The following is a 22,757-nucleotide window of genomic DNA, read 5'->3' on the forward strand; positions in this document are numbered from 1 at the left end:
CTTTCTCACCGTTGTGGGGTCTGATTGGCTGAGCAGCGACCACCTCACTCATAGCACGCTGATTGGTCGAGGGCCGCCGCGAGGCTCCTCCTTGAACTCCGCCCACCATGGCATCGGCCAGAGCGAGGTGAAGGTGAGGGTGATGCTGGCGTTGTTGTAGACGATGTTGGTGGTGTAAAAATAAAAGAAAACCCTGACTATCAAAATAACTTCGCAGCACATGAACATCTAATTTCCCATTAAACAAGGGAAAGGGAGCTATCTATCCACATTTTGCTTATCGAAATAACTGAGCTATCGGACCTGTATGTTGAGTGCTCATGGCTTCCAGATTCGTAACAATATCTCCTTTTGGAATTTTTTTTTTGTTTGAATGATATACTGTATCCATTCCATTGAAATTTGGAAAATAATGGACAGAAATTGGCATTTGACTTATCAGATCCTAAATCTTTTTAAAATTATTTGTTGGCTCAAAATGCTGATCCAAGTGAGTGACCATACAATGTGTGCTGGCAGGGGCCGCTATGTTCCACCAAATCAACGCAGCCGTGACGGCTTGGGCAGGGGCGGCCTACGGCAGAACTCTCCAAAGTTCGGTCGGCAGAGTATGACATCGACGAGTCATCGTGGTGGATATCGATACCCTGAGCAAAGCAGCAGCCCTGTACTTGAGTCAAGGCCTCTGGCTGGTGGTAAGCAAAGTGCAAGAAATGAACGAAGGAATATACCCAAGTAATGTTGGTTTGCCACTTTGGTACTGTAAAGTGTGTATAGATTTTTTTAAAAGAGAAGATTTTGTCATGGTTGTTTTTATAATTTGATATATTCGTTTGCTTGGTTATAATACTACAGTGGTTAAGCTAAAGTTGTAAGCTTGAAAGCTTCATCTCCACTCTCATTGACTGGCACTTTCTTTCTTTCTCATTTCTCCTTAAAATGCTCAATGAGTTGTTTTGGTCTCCTCCCTCTTCATTTGTCATTCAAACACATCCATGAGAGATGGTCAAAGTTTTATCCTGAAGTTGGGTTGTCATGATTATTTCCAAAGTTAGCTTAACTTTGATTTTTGATAGATGACTTTCTTTGTGTTGAGGTCGATATATGTGTTCGTTTCGTTGGGGGTGGAGGGAGTGTGCAGGTCAGATAGGCAGATTTGCTGTTTTAGTCGGTTCCTGTATTTATTTTTGTCCCACATGTTGTATGGGGTGGTTGTATTTTAAAGACTTTTATTGATTAACCTGTCAATGTTGCAGGAGTTTAAAGTTGTGCTCATTAGCATTTTGTAAACTAGAAGTTTTGCCTGATGCTGTTTAACACATATCATGTCTATTATCGCATGGTTGGATATACACAAGCTCTAAGATTCTGCTTATTGGCTTGTTGATATGATGCTTGACTGGTGAAGAATCCCTGCATAGCATCAAAGTTTATTCGTAATTTGACATTGGTATTTACAACCTGTACCATGATCAATTTAAGATCTATGCATTTTCAGCTTTTAGAATTGTATGCAAATTATTTGCAAAGCTATAAAAATGTGGTTGGAAGAGAAAATTGTAATGCTGAGCCATTGAATACTTTGATCCCTTTCACCCTTCTCCCATCACATTTATTCAAATTGGTTGATTGATAACATTTGTGTCACATGTTCAATTACATCTCTATACTATTGACATGACTTGCCATTTACTCCCTTCTTGTCATATGGCTGTCGAGTCGCCTGCATTCCTCAGTCACATACTTGCACATTCCAATGCCAATTTCCTAGTTTTTTTTTCCAATATTTCTCCCAATTGCCCACATTTGCTTGTGACCTGTTATATTCAAGTATCATGTTATGTCAACATGGAAAATCACCAATGCTGTCATGCAACATGCAGCAGGGCCACCATTGGACATGAGCAAGAAAATGACGATACAAACAGCAAAAAGAGAGAGTCGGGGCGGAAACACAGTAACCTGCAAGTAAGGGAGGAGAGTGAGGTAGGGTTAATGGGGGTAAAAGAAAACATTGCCATTAAAGGTGGGGAATTACGTGAGATTGTGGTACACCACCTGCTTTTGAAGTCCTGGAGGGAAGAGGGTGATTAAACCGCCTCCAGAAAGTGGTTCCACAAACAGTAAAAAGGAAGAACAAGAGAGTAGAGGTGGATGGTAAGCCTGGATTGGGGGAATTTAACCAGGAGAGGGTTCATCAGAGACGTGCGTCCTGAAGTAGTTTGGGTGGGCTGGAGGGCAGAGGGAGCGAGACTCCAAGAGAGATATTAAAATGTGTTCTGCGTTGAGAGCAACAGGCCTTGTGCTTCTGCCAAGTCACGGGTAGGGCTTCCTCTGGAATTTTATTTATTTATTTTTGCTTCGAGCCGGTGTACTATTTCTCTTTAGCAAAACCGAGATTGATCGGTAATTTGTTGGTGGATGCCTGGTGCTGGCGTAATGGTTCGGGTGGCAGGCTTTGGATCCAAGGGTCCTGAGTTCAAATCCTGCTCAGCTTTTAAATTAATACCAGGTGGGGTTAACTTGGCCTGTTATCCTTCCGAGGTCGGCAAAATGAGTGCCAGCATGTTGGTATACTGTGTCGGAGTGGCGACCTGTCCAGGATTGTGCCCAATAGCCAAGGAGACTGCTTATGCAGCACCAACGCTCTGTACAGTGTGTGGTCCCAATCTCCTCCTCCCTCCCCCTCCTCCTCCTCTTCTTCCTCCTCTTACTCTGATTTCTATTTGACAAAATTATTTTTGTCAAATGGAAATATCAGCAAATGATGATTGAAATGAGAGCGAGAGAAGAACCTTCAGAGTTTAGGCTTTATTCCATTTGATTGGAGCCGCTTCCTGCGGGCACACCGGGGAATACAGGTTCAGCTAGGAGTACATAAGCAGTAACGTATACATGTGCGATTAATCATTGCAGACTAAATCCGCGTAAGCACGGAGTTCGATATAATCTCCATTCTCACCAGTCAATGAGCACCTTCAGTCAACGAGCACCAAGTGAACAGCCGATGTAAATGGCAATGCCCCGGGGACAATCACCCCGTGCCGCGGAGACCTCCCCTTATACGCGAGACGCACAACATGTGATCCCGCGTCATGTCCCTCAATTCACCTCAATTCACCACAATGATCAATTGGTTTTTTTGTAGAAATGGCTGGGGTCAGCACATTTTGAGCCAGGATCGGTCAGTAATTAGTTGGACTGCGATTTGCCCAATTGATGGGGGTTAATTTTCAGTCCTATGTGGAAACTTGATTTGACTCGCAACTTTTACTTTTTATAATCCTGTTAATTTTGTCTTTTCTTTCCTTGTATTGTGTGCCTCAAAATTGTCCCTTGGAATAGAATTTGCCATAAAACAACAAAAACAACAACAATCCCTGGAATGTTGTTGGAAGCACCACCCACTGGAAGGTGATTTACCATCCTTTATTTTGCATAGATGAGCACACATTTAGGAACAATTGCATTCCATATAGCATTTAGGAACCCCGTTTTAAAATGAAAAGCAAAGGAAGTCAAATTCTCGCTCTTCCACGAGCCTTGACTGAACTTTTTTTAAAAAGTTGCTGTTACAGGGCCCAAAGAACCCCTGTGCTTGACTACCTCAATGTTGGACTGATTTTGACAGGGCACATACATCTATTGCCTCGATTATCATAAGAATGATAGTGTTCCAACACTTCAAAGAGTAAGTGTTTTTTGTATATATTTTTTTAAACGAGATGCATTCCAATTATGGACAAATTCCATGCAAATATGACAGAAATATCCCTCCATCCTCTCCCCTCCCTTCTCTCTGTCCTCTCCCTCCCTTCCCTCTATCCCACCCCTCCCCTCCCTTCCCTCTGTCCTCTCCCCTCCGTTCCCTCTGTCCTCTGTCCCCCGTTCCCTCCGATCTCTCCCCTCCCCTCCCTCCATCCTCTCCCCTCCCTCCATCCTCTCCTCTCCCTTCCCTCCATCCTACCCCCTCCCCTCTCTTCTTCCCCTCCGCTCCCCTCCCCTCCCTCCGTCCTCTCCCCTCCCCTCCCTCCATCCTCTGCCTCCCCTCCCTCCATCCTCTACACATCCGTTCCCTCCATCCTCTCCCCTCCGTTCCGTCCATCATCTCCCCTCCATTCCCTCCGTCCTCTCCCCTCCATTCCCTCCGTCCTCTACACCTCCCTTCCCTCCGTCCTCTACACCTCCCTTCCCTCCGTCCTCTCCCTCCCTTCCCTCCATCCTCTCCCTCCCTTCCCTCCGTCCTCTCCCTCCCTTCCCTCCGTCCTCTCCCTCCCTTCCCTCCGTCCTCTCCCCTCCGTTCCCTCCGTCCTCTCCCCTCCGTCCTCTCCCCTCTGTTCCCTCCATCCTCTCCCCTCTGTTCCCTCCATCCTCTCCCCTCCCGTCCCTCCGTCCTCTCCCCTCCCTTCCCTCCGTCCTCTCCCTCCCTTCCCTCCGTCCTCTCCCTCCCTTCCCTCCGTCCTCTCCCCTCCCTTCCCTCCGTCCTCTCCCGTATATGTATGTGTGTGTATATATCTATATATATATATATATATATATATATATATATATATATATATATATATATATATATATATATATATATATATATATATATATATATTATCCCTGTGTTGTAAGAGGTGACCAGGGTTGCGTCAGGAAGGGCATCCGGCATAAAACACGTGTCAAATCACGATGCGGATCATACGGATGATCCGCTGTGGCGACCCCTAATGGGAGCAGCCTAAAGAAGAAGAAGAAGAAGAAGATATATATGTATATATGTATATATATATATATATATATATATATATATATATATATATGTGTATATATATATATATATATATATATATATATATATATATATATATATGTGTATATATATATACATATATATATATATACGTATATATATATATATATATATATATATATATATATATATATATATATATATATATATATATATATATATATATATATATATATATATATACATTCTTCTTCTTCTTTCGGCTGCTCCCGTTAGGGGTTGCCACAGCGGATCATCCGTTATGATCCGCATAATGATTTGGCACAGGTTTTACGCCGGATGCCCTTCCTGACGCAACCCTGGTCGCCTCTTACGACACAGGGATATGGTACACCTTTTCTCACCGGGGCATACACCGGGCCCAGTACACTGGTACTCACTTCGCCGACCTCGGAAGGATGATAGGCTGAGTCAACCTTCTGGTGTGTATTAATTCAAGCGGCCAATAGGGCTTGAACTCAGGACCTTTTGGATACCAAGCCGCTACCCTAACCACTACGCCAACACCAGGCTATATATATATATATATATATATATATATATATATATATATATATATATATATATATATATATATATATATATATATATATATATATATATATATATATATATATATATATATATATATATATATATATATATATATATATATATATATATATATCTATCTATCTTGTTGATTCGGGAGCGCTTAACACAGTGGTTTTCAAACTTTTTTAGTGGCGACCTAATTTCAGAACCTCTCTACATCGCGCTACCAAAAAGATTCATAATATGCAAGATAAGATTTCATATGACAAGAAAATTTACTGTTTACTTTATGCACCATCGTCATGTTTTCATAGACGAGTAAACGGAGAATAGCCGACAGTATCCAAATAGTACAGTTGAATATTTCAGAAGTTTAGTCCGAATGACATTTAGATATATCAGTGAGAAGGATGAGCCTGTTTTTCAGAAACCAACTTCTCTATTCATGGAGAAGTAGATGACAATGCCAGGATCATATCATGCTCCATTTCTAGGCGATTTCTGAACTTTGTTTTAATAACCACCATGGTGGAGAACGACTGCTCACAAAAGTATGATGAAGGATATGGCATGAGAACCTTAATGGCGTGCCGTGACAGGGTCGGGTACGACGGCAGCATTTTGCACCAGAATGTTGACAACGAATTCGTCCGCGCAAGAGCCTGCTCTCCTGAATCCTGCTGGAGCTGTATAAGCTCTTCCTGTGCTGTATCATCTTCATCAGCAATCAAGTCCAGTGGAGCCATGAATGGTCCAGTAGATATGTCAAAAAGATGTTCACTTCCGGAAGAAAGCATGAAAATTAGTATATAGAGGTTTTTGAGTATGCTGAATCCATTTCTAACCGGATCCACACTGGCAAACCAAGGGATCACACTCGATATCAAGAAATCCAAGATGGCCACCCTGCGTATTGCCGATTTTGATATTTCGTCAGAACTTTGGTTCTATTTGACATAAAAACATGATCTTGGTGCCGATTTATAGGTTTTTAGGGTCAAAGAATTCAATGAAATGCCTTAAAATACCATAAATGTGATTGGAACAAAATCCAAGATGGCTGTCCTCTGTCGGTAATGCAAATATCAATCTCGTCGTTTTTTTTTTCTGTTTGGCATAAAACATGATCTTATGGCTAAATATAGGTTTTTAGGGACAAGAAATTCAATAAAGTATTTTTTATTACTACTATAAAATGTATCAGTAGGAAGATCCAGTTACACTTTTAACAAATTTCGATGAACCATTGAGAGCAATGTTGTTCACACTCATAATTCACAAAGAATATAGATGTACACTTGTCATTTTTTTCCATTATTGGGAATTTGCAGGGAATAAACGGTTTTACTGATATAATACCAAACTAGATGAAATGAGTTTGAATTGTATTACAAATGTCAAAAAGGAACTTAATCTCGGACACTGACAACGTCTGCGCATTGTCCACCACAAAAACACAGCTGTGTGCACAGGAGGCTTGCTTTAGCACACTGGCATCTTCCTGTGCACCGTTTTTTACATGCACACTTAATAAGTTCTCTGCAGCCCTTTGATGCTTCTGGCAGGGTACTCCATAAGGGCACCCAGATTCGCTCACTGTCGAGTTGCCACCCCCACTCGGAAGGACTTGGAAGTGTTGGATTGGCCTCTAATGCCTGACCCCAGACGTATCCTGCTTGGTAAGCAGCACGCTTTACATGTTGTAGAAGTGCTGCACGTGACGGTGGGATGTTCTCCAGCTTCCGATTACAGTAAGAGAAGAGATGCTTCCTGGCTTTATTCACATCAGTGAGTTGTGACGTGCGAGAGTACAGCAGAACCACATCTTTCGAGTTCCTTCAGGTCAGCTTCTGTAACTTCATCGGGAGTAGCAGACAGCCGTAGAAATACTTCAGTGATGTCTGGAAGCGATTTCCATACTTCCCAAGCGGTCTTCTTACCGACGGAGCTCAATGAAGACACCTTGTCACATCCTGATATGGCGTGCATAAATGGGAGGCCTCTGCAGTAATCATTACCAAGCTCACTGGCAATGACATGTGTTCCAATATACCAAAAGTGTGCACCATGGCCAAAAGCTAACCAAAGTTCACAATCTTCCATGCTGATTGCAGTCACAATGGCTAGAACTAAGACGTCCGTGTCAGTAGCGTGCACCATGATCCTCTTCATGCCATTGGTGAAGGCATGGAAGCAGTGAAGCATCATTCGGTAGTCTGCTTCTTCGTGTGAACATGGTTGAAGCGCAGAAACATCAAGTGTTGCAGAGGAGGCAACATTCTGACCTTTCGTTGTGACCAGCATCTTCCCTGGCACTGTTGATTCAGATTCGATAACAGTGGCTAGAAATCTGAAGAGCTCAGTCTTGTTGCTGTCAACATGCAAGAAGCTTTTCCAGTTGTGTGGAAATCGTGTTTTCTCGGAAACTCGAAGAGCTTCTCCAGTACCTCGGCCCTCTCTGGTGTGTGCTTTGAGACTGTCGGCCTTATAGGCATCCCACACAACCTCTACTCGTGCAACATGTACAAGTTGCCTCTTGAGATATGGAACAAAGACACACTCTGCATAGTCTTTGAATGTTTTCACGTTTGTTGTGGCAGTCTTCGGATCCAATGTGTGGACGAGAGCAGCCCCGTCAAAGATCTTCACATCCACATCAGGTGTGTTCTGTGGACGTTGGGCTAGTGGTTCCAAACACTTCAGCAATTCAGCTTTTTCTCCGAGTCGCATCATGTTATTTTCAGCCAGAGACGGTGGCCAAGAGTGGTTCTCATGCTGGAAGAAGATGTCCATATCACCATTTTGTGCTTGGCAAGAGATGTACATTCTAGAAAATAGTTGCAGGTCACTCTTCATGTTTGACAATTTGGACTTCTTCATTGAGGGCACTTTCCGCTCTCCAGACTTGAACAATTGAAGATTGTTCTTTGGAACAGTTTCATGGAGTGGCTTCTCCATCTTCACAAGCCGCGAATCAACTAATGTTTTGTATTGATTCTTTCCTATTTCCTCTGCTTCCGAGATGTTTTTGATGACTTCATCAGCCATGATGACCTTTGTGTCCAGTGTGAGGAGATCAGTGCTCGTTTCTCTGAAGGGATTACCAAGCTCATTCATAACATCTATCATGCTTTGTACATTTGAGGCAATCTCTTTTGTGTGGTCAATGTTTGTTCATGATGTCGGTTGTCATGGGTTTCCTTATGAGATAGGCTCACTTCAACATCATGTATGATCCTGGCCATCTCAGGACCAGCAATCAACCATCGCTTGAGGGCTGATTCATTTTCAGTGATGCCAATTATCCCACCATCTCCTTTCAGCACAGCATTAAGCTGCTCATGCACATGGTCATGTGCCATCATGGAGAAGCAATGGGTGGTCTTTTGGATTACAAAATGACCTTCTCTGAATTCTTTGTAAACACCTGGGCATTCATGTTGTAGCTGCATTAAATCTCGCACATGAACTGGTAACCACTTGGCATAGTGGAAGTGATCCATGGCAAACATCCAAGGCACTATTCTCCCCAGGGTGCTAATGTATAGCTCAAAGTTTCCTTCATGCTGTGATTGCATGAACTGAAGGAAGAGAACTTCAAGGTTGAAGGTTTTGCTCCAGTATTGAAACTGGGGATGCTGAGTCTCCATGAGTGTGCACCAGTCATTGAATGACATCGCTGGATTTGCTTCTGCCTCAACTTCAATTTTGTAGGAATTGTATGCTTGGTTACGCAAGCAAAAAAGTGCAGCAGCTGTTACTTGATGAGCCCACTGAGAACGGGCTGTGAACGATCCCTTCTTGAGAGCATCACCTCTACCATCAGTTGTAACGTTTGCAGTCGTCATCACACTCACCCATCCACTGCCATCTTGCCAGTCGCATAGAACTTTGAGCAAGGCCATCTCGATATGCAAACCGCCCATCATCACCACGAACTTGTCTTCCCCGTAGGTTTCTGGCCAGGTCCACTGTATCTTCTTGGCAATTACAAACAGTGGTTGATCAACGGTCAATATTGGGACTTGTCCAGGATGTACAAGTCCTGTAGCTTGAGCGATTACATCCATACCATGCTTTACCATCGCCAGAGAATGAGCATTTTCTTGAAATAATGGCACGAGTCCAGATATTGCTGGTGGTCTAGGGCAGGAATCTTGTGATGCTGCGAAATGTGCCGACCAAGAAATATCATCATCTGCATTCAGTTCAGGTTTCTTCAAAAGATTTTCAACTGAGCTTGCCCAAGCTAACTGCATGTCATCTGAATCAACTGGAGACATTTCTGGAACAGCTTGTCCCTCTGTCTTGTGTGGAGTAGGGCTATCATCTGGGAAAGCAGCCGGTGGGACAGTCATGTATGACTCCATAATTGGCTTCATCTTCCTTGTTCTTGGCATGTTCTTGTCAATGATAGGGGTCTTCTGAAGCTCTGTGCCTGCACATTCATTAGTAACATGCTGTGTGAGATAGATGGCGGTTCCATGGAATGCAGTTTGCACTGAAGTGGATGAAGGATTGTGGTCGATGTTGTCCAGATTGCCTGTTGTGAAAAGATCCTTTCTCAGGACTCTGGGGTACACAACTCCAACATCTCCAAAAGAGGCCAATGCACTGTTTGCTACATCAGTTGCTATCTGTTGTACTCGGTCATAAGATACAGACAACCCTTTCTCAAAAAGGCTGTCGATCAAGTCACGCTTTCGGGTCTTATTGTGGATCAGCAACCCAATGTTCAGAGGGAATCTAGTTTCACGTTCCAGGCTGTGCCGAGTCGTTGGAGCAGTGGCTTCTCTTCTTCTACTTTTGATTGTGTTGAATGTAATCAATTCAACTATGGATATTGCAGCTGTTTTCACAACATGGTTGTTTTCCATCTGATTTTTTTTATGTTTGTACCGCCAAGTACCATCTGAACTAATGCCATCAAGGAAGCCATGTTTCATCATACTGCTCGTCTGTCAGTGATCCTGTGAACTTATAGTGCTTCTGAAATATCTCATTCCTGATTATATTAGCAGCTCTCATAAGAACAACAGCATCACTCTCACAGTCCCGTTTCTTTGCCTCCAACAATGTTTCTCCAACGTCATCCTTGAATGTCAGCGTGACCTCATACTTGCTTTTATGCGCTTCCAAGTCAGGAATTTGTGCAAGAAGCTTTTCTTTCAAACGAGTTGAGTTTGTGCGCTCTGGTATATCGCTACCAAGTTGCTGAAGTCGTGACCTGTAGAGTCGTACAAGGCTTGACAGCTTAAAAATTTGTTCAGCGTGCTCTTCTTCTTGTCAAGACCCTTCAATATAGGATACCAATTCGGCAAAGGCTATAGACTCAGGCGTTAGATGTGGATCTTCCTTCTGAGCCTCTTTCCTGACAAGTGTGCGATGTCTATTGCATAAGGCAGTCAAACACTGTTTGTGGTATACAGCATCTATTGTGGTCATATCACCTGAGGACAGCTTGGCAAGCAGTCGTGTATCACGAAGCTCTGTTGCCATTTTTCGAACATTTGCGTCTATCTGTGCTGTAGCAGCTCTATGATAACCTTCCTCCACTTTGTCGTCACAAAAGAAGCAGGACAGGCTTTTGTCAGTTTGAATGGAGGAACCAGGGAATGCCCTTCATAGTCTGCCTTTGAGTGGAGAAGTCTCAGTCTCTCTTACTTTGGCCATCTTCTTGCGGGCACGCTCAACTTTCTCTTTGCTAAACTTCATGTGGCATGTTTTGTGCCATTTTGCATTGTGCTGGGAAAGAGTTGCAGCTATACCTTGGCCGTCATCCAAACGTGACAAATGTATGTCCATTGGCAAGGCACCAAGTGAGTGTAGCTCCTGGATATGTTCAGCTATTGTATCATAAGCTCGGGACTGATGGGCATCCTTGGATTGAGATGGGTCTCTCAGCGGTTCCGATGAACGTTTTTGACATAGGGCAAAAAGTGTCCAATCTGTTTCAGGCAAAACCACATCAGAAGCACTGTCCAGCTTTATTTTCTTGGTTGCCGTATTAGTCTATTCTACGTCAGGTTAGTTACAGGTAGGCATGCACCTTGGAATGGTCACCATCTTTCCTGAAAAGAAAGTGAAATCTGCTATATTTATATAACTGAGATATCTACATCAAATATTTCAGTTTTAGTCATACAATATGTAGCCTAATCAGATTAATGTTCTGAAAATGAAACAAATTATCAGATTAATGACCAATTCTGAAAATAAAACAAACCATCAGATTAATGGCAAGTTCTGAAAACAAAATAAAACATTAGAATAATGAAATGATACACATCTATGGTCTTCCTGAGAAGTGAACAAAAATAAAGCATTAATTCATTGAATTGTTCACCCTATGTGTTAAGTGTTTTGATGACTTTCGTGGATCTTGTTCTGAATACAATGTAATTAAAGCTACGTAATTGAATTTCTTGTCCCGAAAAACCTATATTTAGCCACAAGATAATGTTCTATGCCAAACAGAAAAAAAAAACGAGATTGATATTTGCATTACCTACAGAGGACAGCCATCTTGGATTTTGTTCCAATCACATTTATGGTATTTTAAGGCATCTCATTGAATTCTTTGACCCTAAAAACCTATAAATCGGCACCAAGATCATGTTTTTATGTCAAATAGAACCAAAGTTCTGACAAAATATCAAAATCGGCAATACGCAGGGCGGCCATCTTTGATTTCTTCATTTTGAGTGTGATCCCTTGGTTTGCCAGCATGGATCCGGTTAGAAATGGATTCAGCATACTCAAAAACCCCTATGTACAAATTTTCATGCTTTCTTCCCGAAGTGAACATCTTGGCCTCATATTCTACATATCGACTGGACTATGAAAGGGTCCCGAACCACAGAAAAGGACTGCACATCCAGCTCAGGGAAATAGTGCTCAAACTGTTCAATGAGCGACCGAAGGTGACATACTATCTCCCCAGAAAGACTGTCGAGCTCAGTATCATCGTACTGGCAGGTCGTGAGATGCTCCACCAGACGGGGGAAAAAAAAAATATATGTATATGTATGTATATATATATATATATATATATATATATATATATGTATATATATGTATATATATGTATATATATATATATATATATATGTATATATATATATATGTATATATATATATATATGTATATATATGTATATATATATATATATGTATATATATATATATATATATATATGTATATGTATATATATATATATATATGTATATATATATATATATATATATATATATATATATATATATATATATAATACATACAGTAGACTCGGCGTAAGTCGTCACCATCGGGACCGAGAAAAAAGTGACGACTTAGAAATGTGACGACTTATACGTATGCGAACATTCATGATGACTGTGGGGTGAAGGATGAAGTCGCGCGTGGCCTGGACACGTATGTGTGAGAGCCGGCTATTGTACCAAAAGGAAAACACAATCCTCGGGGCATAGGTGGGGGTGAGTTGGTGAGTTGGAAAGTGATCAAGCAAAGATGGAATTCATGAATCAGTTTATCAAAAGTAAAGATAATGAACAACTCTGTAAGACAACTCGTATACCATCGATGATGGTTTGGTGACAAATTACATGACACACAGTCATCGTGGTGATGATTACCACTCAATGCCTATGTGTAAGTGAGTCTGGTAATGTACAAAACAAGCCAATATAAAACCATGATCGGACTTCAACACGAAGCTCGATCGATCCTTTACTTCTTCGCGAAGTAATCCGTTATGTTTGACTGCCTCAAACTTTTGGGCATCTGGTGCATGAGAAAGGATTCAAACCGGTCATTGTATTCCATGATGTTGGCTGGGCAATCCTCCACCGAAAGACAGTATCGGCCGAATATTTGGCCGAATCGGCCGAAACCGAATATTTGGCTTAGCCGACATTTGCCGAAACCAGATGATGAGCACGTCATCGACATCTTCAAAGGACACACATTTCACGCATTTCACACTTCCCACCGGCCTCACGATCTTCTCCACTTGTCCAAATATCTTGCCCTTATTCTTCAAGATATCGTTCATTGTCTGCCGTTTGATGTCCAACTTCTCAGCTATGTCTGTTTTCTTCATCAGTGGATTTGCCTCGCAAAACTGGATAATGTCGTATTTTTCTTGGTAGGTTTTAGTTGTAAGCTTACGCTTAGTCACCATTGTCCTGCCTGCAGTGCGATCAACTTGTGTACGCAGTTATAAATAGCCTATCACTGGCGGTGTACACCAATGAGCGAGCATCACGATTCCATGAAATCGGGCTTCTCATGAGGCAGCAGTTCCATGTGACGAGTTAGGAGTGGTAATTTACTTGAGTTTCCATTACGTGGGAATGGACAACATCTGACGACTTAGACGAAGCGACGACTTAGAGATGACGACTTACAGAGGGATGACCCTTTATTCAAAGGGATTTAACATGAGATAAATTCGGGACTTTTTGACGCTGCCGACTTCGGCGAAGTGCCGAGTTACACGTTGCCGACTTACACCTAGTCTACTGTATATATGTGTATGTGTATATATATATATATATATATATATATATATATAGATGTATATATATAAATGTGTGTGTATGTGTATATATATATATATATATATATATATATATATATATATATATATATATATATATATATATATATATATATATATATATATATATATTGTTGTGGTTACCAGATTCGCAAACCACCATTCAGGTCCCTTAGGTGAGGTATCTCGGTAAGTGCATGTGTAGTTAGGCCCAAACCCGTTGTCTAGTGGGAATACATGACATTTATACGTGCTGCGACTCTTCAGGATAGCCGTTTTTCTTTTACTATCTTTATTTTGGACCAACCGCCATGATCACAACCACAACATCAACCACCGACCACAACCACCGCTTCACCACAACCGCCACGACCTTCACGTCACACCTCGCAACCGTAGCATCGCCACCGTTCTTGCCCCGCTGTGGGTACCGGTGTTGGATTCGTGCAGAGCGCGCGTCGAACAGCGTGTACAAAATCACGGATTTTGTGCTTCAAAAACGGATCAAAAACGACACACGCCCACTTTTTGCCGTCCAATCGGTGAGCGAGGGGCGGGTGGCCCCGCCCCAGGGCGATCGATATATGCAAATTTGTGGATCAAAAAGCCTTCACGCCCACTTTTTCTCGGGCCAATGGGGAGCGAGGTGAAAGGTCAAAGGGAGGGGGTCAAAGGCGAAGTTACGGGGGGATAAAAGGACGGTGTTCGTCAGTCAAAAAGGAGAACGAGAACGAGAAGGAGAACGAGAACGAGAAGGAGAACGAGAACGAAAAGGAGAACGAGAACGAGAAGGAGTCGGAACGGAGGGGACGAGTGTGGAAGTCTGGAGCCCGAAGCCTGCAGTGGCTGGAGAAGCTGAAGAGAGTCGGACGAGGGGGTGCTCGCGTCGGTGCCGGGAGCTGCACGCCCGAGGGAGGCCGGCAGCGCGACCTGGCCGAGGTGGAGACGCACACCAGGGATAATAAAGATCCTCTATACCCCGAGCATCAGCAACCCCCTCCTGTTTCCCCCCGCGCTGAGATAGTGCGACCAAGGGGGCCCCGTTCCCACCCCCTACGAGACACCGTCCACGAGGCCCGCGGGTTGCGGGGCCATCGCCGCTCCGCGTCTCATCACCAGACGGGTAGGCGCGACCCGGTCTCGGCCTCAGGCCTGCCTCATTCTTGGGGATGTTCTTTTCCTTGGTTTTGGGTATGTGTTGTCGGCGCCGTCTGTGAAGTAGAATTGTATAAGTGTTGCCGTGTGCTCGGTAGTCGGTATTAGCTCTGCATTGTGTTTTCACTTTTATATTTGCTTTTTGTGTAAATGGAAGTGTGTTTTCTTTTTTTTGTGTGCATTTGGTGGAATTGTATTTGTGTGCTTCCCGTGTGCCGAGAATAAATGTGCTTTATTGTTGAACTGTTCTCCCGCTTCGCTTCGTCTTTTCCTCCATTGAATCCCCATCTTGCTTCACGTAAAGGGTTGGTAGTGGGCTGAATACGCCCGATAATTAATCGAACCGTCGAGGTCGACGATAACACCGCTCGGTTATTCTGATAGTACGGAACGGGTCGCTTAAGTGGCCCGTGTCCGAAGTCGACCTGCGGCGAGGTGCGATCGCCCGGTCTACCCTCCGCGTGGGTACTTAGGTAGTTCGAATTTGGCGAGCAACCCTATCCCACGCGGGGGCTGATTGGCTCGATCGCGGTGAGACCGAAAGGTCCACCCGTGACTGGTTCCCGGCGTTAGTCCGAGAGGGTCACGACTGGATTGTCCGTCCGGTGGGCGACGTGCCGCGATTCGAGTTACGTGGCCGTCGCACGCCGGCGGGCGCGAATCCGCAACAATATATATATATATATATATATATATATATATATATATATATATATATATATATATACATAAAGCCTGGTGTTGGCGTAGTGGCTTTGGATCCAAAAGGTCCTGAGTTCAAGCCCCGTTGGCCGCTTGAATTAATACACACCAGGAGGTTGACTCAGCCTGTCATCCTTCCGAGGTCGGCGAAGTGAGTACCAGTGTACTGGGCCTGATGTATGCCCCGGTTAGAATAGGTGTACCATATCACTGTGTCGTAAGAGGCGACCAGGGTTGCGTCAGGAAGGGCATCCGGCGTAAAACCTATGCCAAATCATCATGCGTATCATAACAGGTGATCCGCTGTGGCGACCCCTAACGGGAGTAGCCAAAAGAAGAAGAAGAAGAATATATATATATATATATATATATATATATATATATATATATATATATATATATATATGTATGTGTGTGTGTTGAGATCAGGTATGTCCGCACTGATTGAAATCAAGTTCTGTCCACACCGATCTTACGTAGAGAAGAGTTTAATTCACATCAACATATGCATATAGAGAGAGGTGAAGGAACACACACAGTAGTTCATCTTGCCCAGCTCTGGCAAGCTCAGTTCAGCTCTGCCTTATCTACCATTTTTACTCTGACCCTTGTATGGACCACCTGTCAACATGATTCATCCTGTTCCCTTCATCAACTTCTATTAGGAGAGTTCAAAGCACAGATTTAGTTCTTTTGCCCCTTGGCTCTGCAGCCGCCTGTCATTATCTTGACTAATAGCAAGGCCTGTTTCCTGTCATTATCCTGTTAAAGCGAGGCTAGTGCAAATTGGGACACTCAGCCTTTGTTACTTCCTAAGTGTTCAACAAGGGCAGCTGTTCTGTCTCTCGGGACACTCAGCCTTTGTTACTTTCTAAGTGTTCAACAAGGGCAGCTGTTCTGTCTCTCCCCAATAGACCTGATTAATGACAAGGTTTGGCCTTTCCTTGACCCAGCAAAGCAAGGATGTTTAGCAAGAATGGCTGATTGTTGCTTGGGGCATACAGTGTCTCCACATTCCCTCCTCTTGTTACTTTGGAACATTGTGTAAAAAAACAAAACAGCTGCACAATAACTTTAACAGATGGAGCATCCGTGGATCGGCAGGACAGCAGACAGCAGTCTCCTTCCAGGTGGAACTCACTCTTCCAACAGCTCCAAGTGGCCCCATGACGGTCGGAGGATCCCCTGCACCTCCTAGCCTGTCAAGAGGCTACTGCCCACTGCCCAGTCGGCCCACCAACACCCCAATCCCTTTGCAGGAAAATGGATAGTATTTCAGCAATTATGAATTGAGCGTAGATTAGGAGTAAGTGAAGTTACTTCCCAAAACTGCTCACACAAGGTGGCTCATACCTCTATGTCTATAATGTTCTTTATGAACAACAAGAAAGAATATATTTTGGCTAACTTCAGTGTTCTTTATGAACAACAAGAAAGAATATATTTTAGCTAACTACAGTGTTCTTTATGAACAACAAGCAAGAATATATTTTGGCTAACGACAGTGTTCTTTATGAACAGCAAGCAAGAATATATTTTTCACTTCAAGCCAGAGTAAAACATGAAGAAAGTACAAATCTCAACATTTGCCAACAAGGCAATGTTTACATAGTATTTCCTCCCATCCCCTCCATTGACGCAAGCAATTCGAGACACTCATTCAATGTGAGTTTGAGCAGTGGGTCAACGGCCCCATCGAGTTCACAGTACATTTCAAGTTCTATGGGTTGGGGAAAGAGGGTGGAGTGCACAACACTGGAATGGGGGGGGGGGTAGGTGTAATTATCGGGAGTTATCAATAATGTAATTATCAATAATGTAATGTAATTATCTCCTGCAATCATCCCCTGATGTCAACCAAATCAGCAAATCATCCACATAGTGTACCAATAATGCCTCTGGCAATTTGAAATTGCACTTCTGTCCAGACAACTGACACCAATTTTTTAAATAACTTTACCACAACATCAGTACAAAAATACAAGCTAAGCTCGTTAATCTTTCAATTAAGATTATGGCACGACATGAAAATTACAACTCCATACTCCTTGCTTTCACTGATGCAAACTGATCTATGATGTGGTCAAAGTCAGTAATTACACTCAGCAGAGCAATATCACAGTCTGCCCTGACCCAAGGAGGAGACAGTCGAGTGCTCCCCCACTACTCCCTCATGCGACACAAATCTCTGCCTCGCACCCGACACAAACACTATCCTGACAAACTCTTTACTTACGTGATTATTGTTCCAATGTCCATTGCTTTGTGTCCTTCTGCAACCATTAATGTAACATGTGGCGTTGCATTCATGGATTGGTACATCAAATTGCATTGTTGTTTTGCAAGTCTCACCTCTAAGCCAATCAATCTCCTCCTCACCAATCCAAAGATCAGTAGTTGCGATTTTAAATTCCATCCCAAACACATTCTGCACCTCATTTATGTATATATATATATATATATATATATATATATATGTATATGTATATGTATATGTATATGTATATGTATATGTATATGTATATGTATATGTATATGTATATATATATATATATATATATATATATATATATATATATATATATATATATATATATATATATATATATATTTCCAGCAATCTCTGTGTGTGTCTGTCTGTCTGTCTGCGACCGCCATTTCTCGACGACCGCCGGTCCGATCTGATTGAAACTTGCCAGGAATATTGCCGGGGCCCCACAGATGTGCCTTTTCGGGGTTTGATATCAATCGGACGAGCGATTCTCAAGTTACGGCCATTTTACTGTTTTTTCAGTGTTGAAAAGGTGTATATATGGCAGTTGAAGATGTCGTTCCACCTTCGCACCTTATCATGCCAATTTTTCCCCAAATTATTAATAACCGGACGATCACCGGTCCGATCGGATTGAAACTTGCCAGGAATATTGCCGGGGACCCGCTGATGTACCTTTTCAAGGTTTGATATCAATCGGACAAGCGGTTCCCAAGTTACGGCCATTTATCTGTCGACCAATGACAAGACACGGTGCTATGACGTCACGAATGGCATCACAATTAATGTTTGTTTGTTTATTTATTTATTTATTATTTTTTATTTTATTTGCACGATTGACGGTCCGATCTGATGGAAACTTTCCAGGAATATTGCTGGGGACCCGCTGATGTGCCTTTTCAAAGTTTGATATTAATCGGACAAGCGGTTCCCAAGTTACGGCCATTTGTCTGTCGACCAATGACAAGACACGGTGCTATGACGTCACGAATGACGTCACAATGTTTATTTATTTATTATTTTTATTTATTTTGCACGATTGACAGTCCGATCTGATTGAAACTTGCCAGGAATATTGCTGGGGACCCGCGGATGTGCCTTTTTTGAGGTTTGATATTAATCGGACGAGCAGTTCCCAAGTTACGGCCATTTATCTGTCGACCAATATCTGCGAGAGAGGGGGACGGGAGAGGGGGGATGAGAGTGGGGCGAGAGAGGAGGGGGAGAGAGGAGGAGGGGCGAGACTAGGGGTGAGAGAGGGGGAGAGAGAGGGGGAGAGAGAGGGGGAGAGAGAGGGGAGAGAGAGGGGGGCAAGAGAGGGGGTGAGACAGGGGGGCAAGAGAGGGGGAAAGAGGGGGTGAGAGAGAGAGGGCGTCACAATTCAAGAGAGGGGGAGAGAGGGGGGGCAAGAGAGGGGAGAGAGAGGGGGAGAGAGAGGGGGGCAAGAGAGGGGGTGAGACAGGGGGCAAGAGAGGGGGAAAGAGGGGGTGAGAGAGAGAGGGCGTCACAATTCAAGAGAGGGGAGAGAGGAGGGGCGAGAGAGGGGGTGAGAGTGGGGGTGAGAGAGAGGGGCGAGAGAGGAGGGGGGAGAGAGGAGGGGCGAGAGGAGGGGGGAGAGAGAGGGGGCGTCACAATTCTTCTTCATTTGATATGATGTCACAATTGACGCTGGGGACCTGAATATGTTTCCCAGGTGTTTCCCAAGTTATGGCCATTTATGATACGGTTGGTCCGATCTAATTGAAATAATGCCCCACTCCAGTCACCTACGGGCCCGCCCATACGTGCACCTACGTTTACACACCTAAAGGCCCGCCCCTACGGGCCCGTACGAGTCTATCTATAATTCCAGCAATCTCTGTGTGTGTCTGTTTGTCTGTCTGTCTGTTTGTCTGTGACCGCCGTTTCTCGACGACCGCCGGTCCAATCTCATTGAAACTTGCTAGGAATGTTGTCGGGGATCCCCGGATGTGCCTTTTCGAGGTTTGATATCGATCGGACGAGCGGTTCCCAAGTGACGACCAATGATAAGACACGGCACTATGACGTCACGAATGACGTCACAATTAATGTTTATTTATTTATTTATTTATTTTTGCACGATTGATGGTCCGATATGATTGAAACTTGCCAGGAATATTGCTGGGGACCCGCTGATGTGCCTTTTCAAGGTTTGATATTAATCGGACAAGCGGTTCCCAAGTTACGGCCATTTATCTGTCGAAGAATGACAAGACATGGTGCTATGATGTCACGAATGATGTCACAATTAATGTTTATTTATTTATTCATTTATTTTTTTGCACGATTGACGGTCCGATCTGATTGAAACTTGCCAGGAATATTGCTGGGGACCCGCGGATGTGCCTTCTCGAGGTTGGATATTAATCAGACGAGCAGTTCACAAGTTACGGCCATATATCTGCGAGAGATGGGGACGGGAGAGGGGGGGATGAGAGTGGGGGCGAGACAGAGGGGCGAGAGAGGAGTGGGGAGAGAGGAAGGGCGAGACTAGGGGGGATAGAGAGTCAAGAGAGGGGGCTGAGAGAGAGGGGGCGAGCGAGGCGGGATGAGAGTGGGGGGGCGAGAGAAGGGGGGCGAGAGAGAGGGCTGCACATACTGGCACTCACCTACGGGCACTCACCGACGGGCACGCACCTACGGGCCCGCCCCTATGGGCCCGTACTAGTATATATAAACGTGTGTAATATATATATATATATATATATATATATATATATATATATATATATATATATATATATATATATATATAGTCTTCTTCTTCTTTTGGCTGCTCCCGTTAGGGGTCGCCACAGCGGATCATCCGTTATGATCCGCATAATGATTTGGCACAGGTTTTACGCCGGATGCCCTTCCTGACGCAACCCTGGTCGCCTCTTACAACACAGGGATCTGGTACACCTATTCTAACCGGGGTATACACCAGCCCAGTACACTGGTACTCACTTCGCCAACCTCGGAAGGACGACAGGCTGAGTCAACCCCCTGGTGTATTAATTCAGTAGCCCAACGGGGCTTGAACTCAGGACCTTTTGGATCCCAAGCCGCTGCCCTAACCACTGCGCCAACACCAGGCTATATTTATTTATATATATATATATATATATATATATATATATATATATATATATATATATATGTATATATAAATATATACATCTCCGTAAATATATATATATATATATATATATATATATATATATATATATATATATATATATACATATACATAAATATATATATTTATATATATATATATATATATATATATATATATATATATATATATATATATATATATATACGTACATACATATATACATACATATAGATGAATATATGTGCATGTTTTCACGTATGTATATGTTTATATCTTTATGTCAATGTATGTATATATATATGTATATATATATATATATATATATATATATATATATATATATATATATATATATATATATATATATATATATATATATATATATATATATACACAGTAGACTAGGTGTAAGTCGGCAGCGTGTAACTCGTCACTTCGCCGAAGTCGGCAGCGTCAAAAAGTCCCGAATTTATCTCGTGTTAAATCCCTTTGAATAAAGGGTCATCCCTCTCTAAGTTGTCACTTCGTCTAAGTCGTCAGATGTTGTCCATTCCCACGTAATGGAAACTCAAGTAAATTACCACTCCTAACTCGTCACATGGAACTGCTGCCTCGTGAAAAGCCCGATTTCATGGAATCGTGATGCTCGCTCATTGGTGTACACCGCCAGTGATAGGCTATTTATAACTGCGTACACACGTTGATCGCACTGCAGGCAGGACAATGGCGACGAAGTGAAAGCTTACAACTAAAACCTACCAAGAAAAAGACGACATTATCCAGTTTTGTGAGGAAAATCCACTGATGAAGAAAACAGACATAGCTGAGAAGTTGGACATCAAACGGCAGACATTGAACGATATCTTGAAGAATAAGGGCAAGATATTTGGACAAGTGGAGAAGATCGTGAGGCCGGTGGGAAGTGTGAAATGCGTGAAATGTGTGTCCTTTGAAGATGTCGATGACGTGCTCATCATCTGGTTTCGGCAAATGTAGGCTCAGCCAAATATTCGGTTTCGGCCGATTCTGCCAAATATTCGGCCGATACTGTCTTTCGGTGGAGGATTGCCCAACCACCATCATGGAATACAATGACCGGTTTGAATCCTTTCTCATGCACTAGATGCCCAAGAGTTTGAGGCATTCAAACATAACGGATTACTTCGCGAATAAGTAAAGGATCGATCGAGCTTAGTGTTGAAGTCCGATCATGGTTTTATCTTGGCTTGTTTTGTACATTACCGCACTCACTTACACATCGGCATTGAGTGGTAATCATCACCACGATGATTGTGTGTCATGTAATTTGTCACCATACCATCACCGATGGTATACGAGTTGTCTTACAGAGTTGTTCATTATCTTTACTTTTGATAAACTGATTCATGAATTCCATCTTTGCTTGATCACTTTCCAACTCACCAACTCACCAACTCACCAACTCACCAACTCACCAACTCACCCCCACCTATGCCCCGAAGATTGTGTTTTCCTTTTGGTACAATAGCCGGCTCTCACACATATGTGTCCAGGCCACGCGCGACTTCATCCTTCACCCCACAGTCATCATGAATGTTCGCATACGCGTAAGTCGTCACATTTCTAAGTCGT

At 43.1% G+C, this 22,757-nt stretch overlaps 2 protein-coding genes across 11 annotated transcripts in view; one reads left to right on the top strand and one right to left on the bottom strand.

Annotated features, from left to right (window-relative positions):
• Positions 1-22,757, top strand: part of LOC147010884 (ataxin-2-like) — a 269,821-nt gene that overhangs the window by 70,397 nt on the left and 176,667 nt on the right. For all 10 annotated transcript variants that reach the window (XM_085858770.1, XM_085858768.1, XM_085858764.1 and 7 more), the window contains one exon: positions 520-695. In XM_085858770.1, the coding sequence (XP_085714896.1) occupies positions 520-695 (176 nt within the window). The remainder of the gene's footprint in view (positions 1-519; positions 696-22,757) is intronic.
• LOC147010885 (uncharacterized) lies at positions 7,118-10,209 on the bottom strand. Its single transcript, XM_085860321.1, is given in 2 exon segments — positions 7,118-8,484; positions 8,487-10,209. Coding segments are annotated over 2 exon segments (3,090 nt in total).

This window comes from Eptatretus burgeri, chromosome 16, assembly GCF_056783735.1.
Source record: "Eptatretus burgeri isolate ZD-2024b chromosome 16, Ebu_testis_v1, whole genome shotgun sequence".
In the NCBI taxonomy this organism is placed as follows: Eukaryota; Metazoa; Chordata; class Myxini; order Myxiniformes; family Myxinidae; genus Eptatretus; species Eptatretus burgeri.